This window comes from Nomascus leucogenys, chromosome 3 (assembly GCF_006542625.1).
Source record: "Nomascus leucogenys isolate Asia chromosome 3, Asia_NLE_v1, whole genome shotgun sequence".
NCBI lineage: Eukaryota > Metazoa > Chordata > Mammalia > Primates > Hylobatidae > Nomascus > Nomascus leucogenys.
In genome coordinates, this window is record NC_044383.1 from 870,448 (window position 1) to 883,321 (window position 12,874).

Consider the following 12,874-nt stretch of genomic DNA (forward strand, 5'->3'; position numbering starts at 1 on the left):
GTACATGCACACACATGTGTACACACACATTGCCCCCCCCACACACACACCACACACGCTTTGTTCTTCAATTCCTGACCAGGCCGAGGAATTCCAGGCCAGGCGGATTCTGAGTGTGTTGCCATCTTTACTTCTGAGCTGCAAATCTGACCACCCAATGACGGGGTCCCTACGAGCAGATGCCTCCTTGGGGCCCAGGCAGAGGCGACTCCACACTGGCGTGTGCACAGGTGTGCCTGGACCTATCTCTGAGGGCTGTGTATGCCAGGTACGTGCCGAACGTTTGTGTCTGGATACGTGTATGGCTGGACTGCAGGGGATGGCTTCACTGTCACCACTGAACACTCCCCAGTCTTCCCCAGTCTTCCTCAGTCTCCAAGAGAGACCTGCAGAGCTGTGTCAGGCCCCTGGAGCCTCCTCTGGGGTCAGCACCTGCTCCTGGGTGGCCACGGCCTCTCCCTCAGGCCTCAGCTGCTGCCGCTAGGGTCTGCCTAAACTTTCTAACTAAAAAGCAACCCCCCCACACACACCCACTCACATGCACACACCTGCTCACACACATACACGCACACACCTGCTCATATGCATATGCCTGCTCTCACACACTTGCTCACACACCCACTCAAATGCATATGCACACACGCTCTCACACACACACAGGCTCACATGCACATGCCTGCCCACACACGCTTATGGATGCACACGCCTGCTCACACACACACATGCACACCCACTCGTGCATATGCCTGCTCACATGCTCACACACATATGCATACGCTTGCTCTCACACACATGCTGACACACCTGCTCACACGCCAGCTCACGTTTGCTCACATGCATATGCACAGACAATCACACGCATACGATCACACACATGCATACTCATACAGGCTCACATGCATATGCCTGCTCACACACGTCCGCACGCATGCCTGCACATACATGCACTTGCCCATTCACATGCATATGCACAAACACTCATGCATACTCATGCAGGCTCACATGCATATGTCTGTTCACACACATGTCTGCGCACACACGCTCACACACACTCCAATAAGCACAACTCCAAGGCAAGTTGTGGGGAAGCTGGAAAACTCCAAGAAGAAGGAGCAGGCTGGGGCTGCCCCAAGTTTTTGGTGGCCAGGGGCCCCCTCCTTCCCATGGGGACTGAATGGGATTCCTTGGCCAGCGTCCTGCCTGGGTGGTGATGTTTCAGGACTGCACAATGGACCAATGCCACTTTCCCACCCTGTCTTCTGAGTTAGCAGGCCCCCAGTTTTGGCAGTGCAAAGCAAAAATAAAAGGAAATTCGTGTGTGGTTTGAAATGAACTTGAACCTTCAAGCTGCTTAAACGGTACTGGAGCCAGCGGGTGGAGGGGTGAGGGCCCCAGGCTGTCCTCTGTCCACTGTGATGCCCCCAGGCCCATACGTGCTCACCCCCACACACTGACCAGCCCTTAGCCTGGTGCCTGAGAGAAAACCCCAGGGCAACCCGGCTGGGAATCCCCGTCGCTCACTCGTGAGGCTGTCCTCCTGACAGAGGCGTCCTGGCCTAGGCCTGCCTCCATCCTCATCGGACACGGGCTCACCGTGCTGCTCCTGCATCGGCACTGTGCCAGATACTCCGAACATGCGGTCTTTACCCCACGGGCCTTCCCACCTACAGGGGAGGCAGAGGTACGCACGACCGTGATACAAACGCAAAGCTGCTCAGGGACCATGGCGGCCGTGTGGCTGGGGGATCCCGTGTGGCGGGAAGGTCCCGGCGTGTCCCTGCTCAGCCACTGGCTCTGAGAAGTTGGAAGGAGCCTCGCCCTGCATGGCCGGCATGGGGGCTGTTGCCCCCGGAATGACGTGGGTGAGGGCCCCTGCTGCGGCTGGAACAAAATACCAGACGGAAGAGGTTCCTGATTAGAAACTGCACGCGCTGCTGTTGAATTGATAATTTGTATCTCTCTGAGATTTTTCACAAACATGATCACCAATTTCGCATGGTCTCCCACATTCTTCTTCATTACAAAGTGAAGGCAGGCAGGGCCGTGTGGACAATGACAAAGCAGAGGCTGAGCTGCGCATCTGTCAGGAGCTGTCCCGGCCGCGGCTCACGCCGCTCCTGCAGAGACACTGGCGCTGATAAAGGAGCGAGGCACAGAAAATCAATGCACCTGAGGCTACAGCGGTTGCTAAACACACAGAAAACACCTCCCTCCAAGAGGCCGGCGCTGCGGAAACTCCCAAGCCAGGCCCTGGGACAGCCACGGAAAATTTAATCTCTCCAAATCCTCACCAGGGCACTCCATCCTGCAGCCCTGACAGCCACACTTATAATTAATTATACAATCTCGATGGGAATATCGACTAAACAAAGCTATAAATCATAGGAAAAGTCAATAGGCATGGACACATTCAATCATGTCCCGGCCAATGATTACTACTCTTAAAATACAATAATTATTTTCAGGAGCCAGCTTGAATTAAATTTCTGTCAGACGGGTACAAGACCGGCGGTTGATGAAGGATACGATGGACTTGGGGCTGCGACCGGCGCAGGCACATCCATCCTGCGGACGGAGAGTCTGTTCTCCGTGGCTGCGGTGCTGTGTGTTTAACCGCACGGTGGAGATGGGATTATCTCCCCAGGCTCCCCGTCCCACCACCTTGACCCTCCGTCGATGGGGACAACTCCCAATTTCTGGGCACGACTGACTCGGTGTGCCGGCACCTCAGGCAAGTGCGAGGGCACCCGGGTCAGCAGGAACCCACGGGGCGTTCCCAAAGGCCCCAGTGGGGGAAGGGGCCATGGGCTCCTGCAGCAGGTGAGAGGGAGGCGCACAGGAGGCCCAGGCACCACGGAGGTGTGGGCGTCACGGGAGCCTCGGGCTCTGGGTTGATGAGGGGCAGGAGGCAGAAGTGACTTCCCGAGAGGACAGGAGCATGAGATCTGGGGGCTGTTGGGGAGGCAGCGAATGTCGTCCTGGAGTGGAGGTTCTGGGCCTGGGACTTGGGGCTGGCAGTGTCCGCTGGGCTGGGTGTGCCCCTCTGTCTGGCACTGAGAGGGCCCAGCTCTCCCTAAGCACTTTGCATGCACTGACCCATAAGCCCCCAAACCCCATGAGGGGAAACTGAGGCACGGACACCTGGCTGGCCCAGGATGCTAGGATGTGAACGCAGCTGCACGGGCCTGGGTCCACCCGCCTGTGCTCCCTCACCTCTCCCACGGCCACTCCCCAGACAGCTTCCTGAGGACAGGGGCCGCCTGCCCTGACGCAGCGCCGGGGGAACCTCAGCTGGCTTGGGACAGCCCTAGGAACCAATGCCGAGATTTCCAGATCTTGGACACTGGCTTGTTGCACGTGGCATCACGTGTGGCTTGGAATCACCACAGTGGGCGTGTTTACAGAAATCAGCCGAGGCCGCACATGGGCCCCAGCCAGCTGCTGCGTGGTTCCTGGTTCTTTGCGCTGATAAACATTTGTAAATACATTAAAAATGGGACAAAAGTAGACCACAATAAAAAATAAAAATTGTAAAGAGAGTGTGTAGGCCGCCCCTCAGCACTCGCCTACACTGATCCCTCTAACAGAAGACTCACGATTTCAAAACCGACAGCAGGTCCAGCAGCCGGGGCCACCTCTCCGTGGACTGACCTGAGCCCCACGTTCCCACCGACACGCACTTGTTTACACACATGCTCATGGACACACAGCGGCACACCCACCCCAAAGAGGCAGATACGCACTCACGTGCACATGTGCACACGCACGCACTAGCGCACACACGCGTGCTCACACACAGACCCACACACAGCAAGCTGAGTGACGGGAGTGTGAGGAACCTGCTCCCTTCAGTCTCCCACTTCAGAGCGAGGCCGGAGGCCCCGCCGGTTCACTCTGAGACAAGGGGGTTTCCTCCCCACCCCACAGCACCAGCATCTCCCCTCGCACACGTGGGGGTCTCTGAAGCTGATGGGTTGAGCGTCATGCTGCCCGTGGACAGGACAGTGACACGGAGCCTCCACCCAACCTGGCCCGGGGTGCAGGACGCACCCAATATGGGTCCCCAGCAGTCTGCCTTGTACCGGCTCAGAACTGAGCCCTGGAGGTGGCAGGGACAAGGCAGGGTGGTCCCAGGTAAGCAGAGGTAATGGGAAGGCCTGGGGGCATGGGTGTCCCAGGACGGGGGAGCCGCCACATCAGACCACAAACTCACCGCGGTGCCATTGTTGTCTCGGAAAACCTCCTGGTTGAAGTAGTCGAAGAGTTTCTTTTCTAACTGGAGCATAACCTGTGAAGTCAGAGTGGCCCATGAGCACCTGAGCTCCCCCAGCCTCGTGCGTGTCCCCCGGCCCCCACCGCCCCAGGCAGGCAGGGTGGCTCTGAAGGAAGCTGCAGAGTCCCGCGCAGGCCCTATGTGTCACCCGCCCAGTCACAGGCCCCGCTCACCTTCCGGTCGTTGTCCGACTCACGAAATATGAGCTTCACCACTTCATTGGTGTCGGCGGCCCGGACCGTCTGCATGGTGGCTTTTGTGCAGAGCGTCTGCAGAAAGACAGCAATGGAGATAAGTTCCAGGGGGGCCCACCTGCCCATGGCAGCGTCACCCGACACCCCGAGTTAGTGGGATGGGATGGCTGGTTCCAGACAGCAGCTGTGTCACACCCAGATTTCCACACCTGGGGTCAGGGGCCACTCCCACAATAGCCGACGCTCACATGTGCGAAGGGCCTGAGGCCGGCTGCTCCCTAACAAAGCGTGGCTGCAACCGTCAGGCCACCCCGGAACTGCTGCTGCCCACAGAGCTGCTTTGGGGCAAAAGCCAGAGGAAGACTAGCAGGCTCTGAAGGCACAGCAGTGCTGAGAACAGCACAGAGGGTGCCTGCGGGGGCACATGGCCGGCCTCCTCCCGCTCGCTCTCGCCCATCCCTGAACCCCCTCGAGAGCTGTTCGACTGTGACAACGGGCAAGGGCTGCAGGCGGCTTGACCGGGAACAGTCTCAACAGGCTCATCTGGTGAAGCCGACGTGGGAGGGACGGCTGAGGTCACATGCCTGCTTTGTGGTGTTAATGGGCTCAAACCAGTCCCCGGGGCGCAGGCTGGGGTGGGCAGGGGCCCAGAGGCAGGTGGACAGGACCAAAGAGCGGCTCGGGCTCCCACCAGGGTCCCAGAGATCACACCGACCAGGAGGACCAAGGACAGGGGCTGGGGCAGGAGTGCTGCAGGGTGAGGGTTGCAGCCTCTGGTGCCCGTGGATGCTCACTGGCCTGACCAGCTACGGGAAGGGGCAGTCATCTGGGCAGCAGAGGAGAGGGAGGCTGAGTGAGTGCTGACCTCTCTCCCATACTGCATGGCTGAGCTGCTCCAGGAGGCACCGTCCTGGCTGGCCGACAGCCGGCACAGATCACTGCGAAGGACTACATTGAGGCCTGTTTTGAAAATTCTTCTCGTCTTAACCTCAGTACAATGCAGGGAATGGTCACTGAGGATCAGTCCCTAAAGGTAAGAGAGCTGGAGACCCCTCCCTGGGTGGAATGGCCACGGGGTGCCCCTGGCCCCGACACAGGGGCCTTGTGGGCACTGAGCCCTCCGAGCTTGGCAGAAGTCATGAAAACAAGAATGCCTAGGACCTCACCGAACAAGGGAAGTGTGAGACCCACATCTGGGAGAAATCAAAGCTCCGTGTGGACAGCGAGGGCCCGTGCTCACTGCAGGCAGAGGCACCGGCGCTTCTGCATCGCTGGTGTGGGTGGAGGAGGGCGCAGCTGCTGCCTTACACAAAAGGCCACAGACCGTAGATTCCATTTACGCAAAATACCCAGACATGGCGAAGTCGGAGAGACAGAGGCAGCAAGGAGACTGCGGGGGCTGGGAGGGAAATGACTGGGGCGGGGGCTGGAGGGATAGTCTAGAATTGGATTATAGTTTGTGTGTAAATTATACCTCAATCAAGCTTGTTTTTAATAAAAAAAACTTTTTTTGCAGACAGGGTCTTGATCTGCCATCCAGGCCAGAGCGCAGTGGCGTGATCAAGGCTCGTTTTAACCTTGACCTCCTGGGCTCAAGTGATTCTCCCACCTCAGCCCCTCGAGTAGCTGGGACTGTAGGTATGCACCACCATGCCCAGCTAATTTTCTAAATTTTTGTAGAGACAGGGTCCACTACGTTGCCCAGGGAACCCCTGGGTTCAAGCGATTGTCCCATTTCAGCCTCCCAAAGTGCTAGGATTACATGTGTGAGCAGCTGCACCTGGCCTATACCTCTGTTCTTTTAATAATATATGATTTTTGTTTTATAAAATGACGACTGCACCAAAAGTAACTTTGGCTTTAAAAATTTCTCCCTGGAAGGGCCCTTGGGAGCTGGTGCTGCTGAGGAGCACCGCAGTGCCCCGGGCGCTGGCAGGGGCTCGGAGACAGGGCTCAGGAGGACACCCCTGGGCAGGTGCCCGGCCTTCCTGTGCAGGTTCCGGGCATGCGCTCAGCAGCAACTCAGAGGAACTCTGGAGCCCCTCGGCAGCCCGACCCGCCTCCTGCCAAGATGCAGCGTCCACCTCCTGGTAGCATCTCAGCCTGGGCCAGGAGGCGGCCACCCGCTATCCCCAAAGCACACTCCAGGGCAGGCCGTTGACATTCCGAGCACAGACGGACTGATGGGGTCAAGCCCCCCAAGTGGCTTTTGGACTCATGTGTCACAAATCAGTCTGGAGCCTTCAAACAGCGTGAGGATTAGAACAAGCACCCAAACAGCCACACAGCGGGGCCACCCTGCCCACCCCTGTGTCCCAAGGAGGTCCGGCCCCATCCAGATGCTAATGGGCTTAAGTGGCTTAAGCTGCTTTCCCTGAATGGGAGAAGGCTTGGCAGGCAGACGGCCATTGTAGCCACCCCAGGACGCCGCTCAGGAAATTCATGGCTCTGTCTCCCAAAAGGCATCTGCGGGAAACTGTTTAAAAACTGCTTTATCTCAGCACTTCAGGCGGGCTCCCAAAGGACAAACATCTGATGGACCCCAGGGCCCAGGAAGGGGCCGGCCACCCCCCACCCCTCCCCGGAGCCACCTCATTCACAGGCTGTAAAGCAGTGATCAGGCCGGGCTGAACGGGCCAAAGCTGGCCTGTTCCCTTCGCCTTTCAATCCAGCAAAGTCGTGGCCACTCATGCGGAAAGCGGCCAGGCTGGGCCTTTCCGGCTCGCCTACTTTTGGAAGGAATTCTTCTCTTTTGAAAGGAGAAACAAATACCCTAAATGCCATGTTTAAAAAGCCATCTAAGATGTATTTTGTTATTAGTAGCCACGCAAAGAGGCTCTGGAGAGAGTGGTCCGGCGTGCCGTCTTATCCACACTTAGAATTTAACGGGAACGCTGTGTGCCAGCGTCATCCGCCTGCATGTGGATCACGAAGTTCCTGCATTTCTTCTTACTGTTTGGATAACCGAGGAGGCATGCTGCCTGGACAGGGCGTCCACAGGCCCAGGGCACAGGTGTCAGCCCAGGAGAAGGGCTGTTTTCTGTGCAAGGAAATCACGCGGTCATTCTGATGTGCACGGAGCTGCATGGCAGGCAGACTCGCCTCGATGTGCACCTGTGCAGTTGGTCTCATGTAGGGAGCTGAATCTGTCCCATCACCCCCTCAACTGCCACGGACACTCTGCCACAAAATCCAAAACTCTACTAAAGGCAAACACATCCTCTCAGACCCTGTCAGCCCAAGTTTTTAAATGCAACCTTCAAGAGCTGGTTTATAAAAACAAAAAGTTGTTCTGTACTCTCTGAAATGAATCCTTGCTGGCTGTAGCCCCTCCAGGCACCACACGCACATCCAGCAGGCACCTGGGCTCCACTCTCTACCTGGAATCACCAGGTGTCCAGAGCGCCCTGCCGGGCCAAGTGGACACACAGCCTCGGGGGCCCACTCAGGGCTCAGGAGAAGCCATCCGGGCACATGGGCAGCGTGCAGGCAATGCTGAGGCCCTACCCCAGGCGTGGCTTCTAGGTCCTGCCGAGGGGTCTCAGGGTAGGCAGGAGCAAGCCCCAGGCGAGGCTGGGTGGGCAGCACCTGTTGCTCTTGTGGCTGAGCTGGGAGCTCTCATGCACCTGCCTGTTCTCCAGGACACACTCCTCCTCGGGGGCCACCACAGCTGAGGCCACTACACCCAAAGCCCACCACGCCTGGGCCCACCACGCCCGCAGCCCACCACCCCCCGGGGCTGCCACCCCGGGGGCCCACCACACCCGAGGCCCGGGCCGGGGCCAGCGCCGGCCGTGACATGCCTCACATGAGGAAGAAGGGCCCAGCAGGGCCCAGCACAGATGCTGCCCGGACTCGGGAAGAGAAAGCTGGGATCCCAAGGGTGTGGCTCAGGCACTGGAAAAGCAGTCAGGAGCGAAGGCTGGGAGATGCCCCTCCTGCCACACAGAGAGTCCGGTTCCCTGGTTACTCCCTGGTGGTCAACACACTCCCAGGCAGACAAGGGAATCCGTTAGTCACTGGGACCACAAACCTCCTTCCTAGGGCCAGAGCCTGGCAACAGGGACAGCCCCAGCCCTCACCTTCCCAAAGGGGAGGCGTCCCCAGGAGCACCGTGGCCTCCAGGAGCTCACAAGGGGATGGGGGACCCGGTCCTCTGTGGCGAGCGGACAGAACCGCCTGCCCCAAGATCAAAGGCCGACAGGCCATGGCGCCCTCCCACCGCGTCGCCCTGTGCCCCAGGCCCTCCCAGAACCGCCCAAGCTCCCCTGGAGCAGAGGCAAATGCACCTCTGTGGCCTCCTGAGCCAGCCGCTGGCTCGGGCACACCTTGTCTGCAAGCCTGTGCCACGGGAGAGGCGGGCAGCCCGGGCCTCGCAAGCTGCCATGGGCTGCACCGCCGGGCCCAGGATGGCACTTTCGGGAGGGACAACGGTGCCGTGGTCTGTGGCGGCATGTCTACCATGGCGGCTGCACAAAGTGAGGCTGAGGTTGAATCCTGACCTTCCTCAGTGGATGGAAACCAGCCGGCCCTGCAGGTCACCTCAGGCTCAGGGAGGGCCCGGCCTCATGAAGCCTGGGAATCCCAACAACTTCTTCATCTCCTTGAGAGCCGTGTCCTCTCTCTTGCCTCAATGCGGGGAGCAAAAGGGTGTTCACAGTTAAATAAAACAAAAACGAACCACAAAGCCAACGTTGACCCCGAATCTAGAAACACCACAGGCAGCTACTAAGGGGCAGATTCTAGTGCATTCTTAAGGAATTAAACCATCATCAAGGAAATAAGGCTTTTTTCAGGAGACGGTATTGAAACTCCCCCATCTGCCTGACACCTACGGGCATATCCCACCATATGTCTGCTGACACCAATTCCATAGACACAGGGGCCAGCGGAGCCACAGTGTCCCACTCTCCTGGGGGTCCTGGAATTCCTGATCTGGCCACTGCCTCGGTGACAGCGGCCGCTCTGCTGCGGGAGCAGGGCCTCCTGGGAGGCCTGTGGGTGGTGGGGGATGGCTCACATGTTGGCCCCAGGACCAGGCCAGTTCCTACATACTCGGCTGCTGAGTAAATCCTTGGGGGGCTCAACTAACTTTTCTCATCCAACCAAAAGAAAAACCACCTTAAAGCAAAAAGCAACAAAATGAGCCCTCTCCTGAGGCCATGACCCCCAGCCCCTCAGCAGGCACAGAAGCTCTGCGGGTGCACCTGTTCCCCTGCCCAGACCCGCAGCAGGCACAGAAGCTCTGTGGGTGCACCTGTTTCCCCACCTAGCCCCTCAGCAGGCACAGAAGCTCTGCGGGTGCACCTGCTCCCCTGGTGGTGTCTGGCAGCTTGGCCAGAGCCGGCCTCTCCTCCACCTCTGTGGGGGCCTGTCCAGCCTCGCCCTTGAGTGTCACAAGACACAGACCTGCAGGTGGAAATCCACTGTGGCTAGAGTTCTTTCTCATAACAAAAACTTCCTCTGTTCTAAGGATGGAATTTGGGACCACACGCTCAGCCATGGTCTGTCTGCGCCAGAGTGAATGCACTAAAACCAGGAGACTCAGACGTGGCCCCAGCCCGCCTGTCCGAGCCCTGGGGCCGGCCTTGGAGGGTGTCCTCAGCACACGTGTGCACCCCAGTGCTCATCACAGGTTTCCTGGGAGGGTAATGTCTGGGCTCCAGTGAGGCTGGAGGGTGTGACCGCTGTGGGCTGGTGGGGGTGGTGTGAACTCAGGCACTGACTTTAGCGATTCAGAAGTTTCCTCCCCACACATGACGAGGAGTGAGTCCAGTCTTGAAGAAAGTGCTGATTCGGAAGCAAACTGCCTCTGGCACTTTGCAGACGTCCAATTGATACCCACAGGACAAATGAATGAACGAAGGGAGGGGCAGAGCCCACAGCCCCAGGGTTAGGGTCCGGCCCTCCAGGGTCCGCGAGAGGGGCTCGCCCTCACTCCCGGGCCTGGTCCCTGCTGGGGCTGAGTGGAGTGCTGGTGGGTGGGCTTGAAGACACATTTTACCAATTTTTCATGCCCACCCCTCGCAACGGGACCCTGCTCCTGAGCTTTTATCCTGCTGACAACTTCATGCAGAAAAACACGCAGACCTCTGATAGCATGAAATCAGAAACAAAGGCTGGGGACAAAGGGGCGCGGGGCAGGCGCAGGCCGGCTGCGTCGAATTTCAGCCACAAACAGATGTTCGTAGGAACATGTGAAAAGAAACTCTTGTAAAAGAAATGGTCTTAAAAACAATGCCTTCAGCGGTTAAATAAAGGGCCAAAGGACACAGGATGCCTGTCAATGATAAATCTCGGCAAAAAGAACCAAACCGGCATCATGAATTTCAATGATGGGTTTCTTGGCTACCAAGGCCCAGGTTCACCAGGGATGCCAGACCCCGGGAAGGAAGCATCGGAGCTGGGTGCCCCTCACGGTCCAAACTCATCGGGAGGCACTTTTTGCTTTGCGGGGCTGTAATTGATAGAAAGCTGTGCCGGTCTCCAAGACCTCCCTGAAGAACAGCGATGGCTAAAACAGCAGAACATGCATGGGAAGCTCTGGCTGGACACAGCCTGACTGGGCGCCGGACTAGATGCAACCGCCTTCCAGCTGGGGATGGCAGGCAGCATCTGAGACTAACAGCCAGCGAGCGAAGCTGGGGGCGGCCTTCTCGCTCAGGCCTGGGGCTGACTTCCAGAGGCGGTGGGCACCCTCTCTGCTCAGGACAAAGCTGGGAGCGCCACCCTCTCTGCTCAGGACGAGGCGTGGTGTCGCCTCTGAGAGTTGGTGCCACTGTGCGAAGGCCTCCTCCTGCAGGGCAGGGCGGCGTTGGTGCCACTATGCAAAGGCTTCCTCCTGCAGGGCAGGGCTGCGTTGGTGCCACTATGCAAAGGCTTCCTCCTGCAGGGCAGGGCTGTGTTGGTGCCACTGTGCGAAGGCCTCCTGCAGGGAAGGGCTGCGTTGGTGCCACTATGCGAAGGCTTCCTCCTGCAGGGCAGGGCTGCATTGGTGCCACTATGCGAAGGCTTCCTCCTGCAGGGCAGGGCTGCGTTGGTGCCACTATGCGAAGGCTTCCTCCTGCAGGGCAAGGCTGCGTTGGTGCCACTGTGTGAAGGCCTCCTGCAGGGCAGGGCTGCGCGTGCTGGCCCAGGTCGGGGCTGCATCAAGGGGAACACAGAGTGTGTTCTCAGGGTGGGACTCTCTGAGCTCTGTGTTCACACAGGACTCACCTGGATTCATCCATCAGGAACAGAACAGGCACCTGTGAGGAGCACTTCGCCAGCCCTCCTCGGCCCTATCTGATGCAGTCTGGCTCATGAGCTCTAACTGGTAAGTTCACAGAGCACCCGCCCCTCAGGGCTGCAGGCCCTGATCGGCATCTGGGAGCAGGGCCCTCTCCAGGAGACTTGTAAGGACACCTCCTGTCCCACACAGCTTTGACCTGGCCTTTGCTCTCCTGCAGGAGCGAGTGCCTTCTCTGTAAGTATGCATCCTTTCTGCAGAGGACGGCCACATCTCGGAAAGAAGCCATTCGTGGGTGCTGCAGCCAGCTGCGGTTTACATCAGCATTGAGTAAAGCAAGCAGACGCGGATACCGACGTCCACCTCAGTTTACGTCGGCTATTGAGTAAAGCAAGCGGATGCAGATACCAATGTCCAGCTTCATTCCGGGGTATCCGCTTCTGGGTGTGACGAGGGGTTCTGCAGAGTGGACAGCAGCCTCCAGCTTCATTCCGGGGTATCCGCTTCTGGGTGTGACGAGGGGTTCTGCAGAGTGGACAGCAGCCTCCAGCTTCATTTGGGGGTATCCACTTCTGGGTGCAATGCAGGCTGGGGTTCCGAGGATGAGGAAGCTCTAACTTTCCTGGCACAGATGCCAAGAAGTTCCTGTGGTGTGAACCTGCAGCGTCTGTCCAGCAGGAACCAGACTGAGACCAACCACTTGTGACCCACAGACACAGAGCTGCCCGCTGTTGGGCTGTGGAGATCCGGCCAGCCCATCTCACGCTGTCAACCCAAGACAGGCTGTGTCCCTTTCTTTATGTATCTCTATTTTTATGTGTTTGAGACAGGGTCCTCCTCTGTTGGCCCAGATGGAGTGCAGTGATGCGATCATGGCTGGCTCACTGCAGCCTCTACCTCCGGGATCAGGCAATCCTCCTGCTTCAGCCTCCTGAGTATCTGGGACTACAGGCGTGCCCCACAATGCCTGGCTGATTTTACTTTTTTATTTTCTGTAGAGACGGGGACTCCCTATGTTGCCCAGGCTGGTCTTGAATTCCTGGGCTCAATGATCCTCCTGCCTCAGCCTCTCACAGTGCTGGGAAGACAGGTGTGAGCCACTGTCCCTGGCCTTCCCCTTTCTTTGTAGGTGAACTCTTGGGGTTTCTCTCCTCCCCCTCCCCCTCCCTGTTTCCCCCT

The 12,874-nt window shown here is 58.3% G+C and overlaps 1 protein-coding gene across 1 annotated transcript in view; it reads right to left on the reverse strand.

Moving 5' to 3' along the window:
• The window catches only part of INPP5A (inositol polyphosphate-5-phosphatase A), a 258,361-nt gene that overhangs the window by 23,509 nt on the left and 221,978 nt on the right, over positions 1–12,874 (reverse strand). Inside the window, exons 10-11 of the mRNA XM_030805019.1 lie at positions 4,447–4,542; positions 4,214–4,288 (exon numbers count right to left, since the gene is read on the reverse strand). Of these exons, the coding sequence (XP_030660879.1) occupies positions 4,214–4,288; positions 4,447–4,542 (171 nt within the window). The remainder of the gene's footprint in view (positions 1–4,213; positions 4,289–4,446; positions 4,543–12,874) is intronic.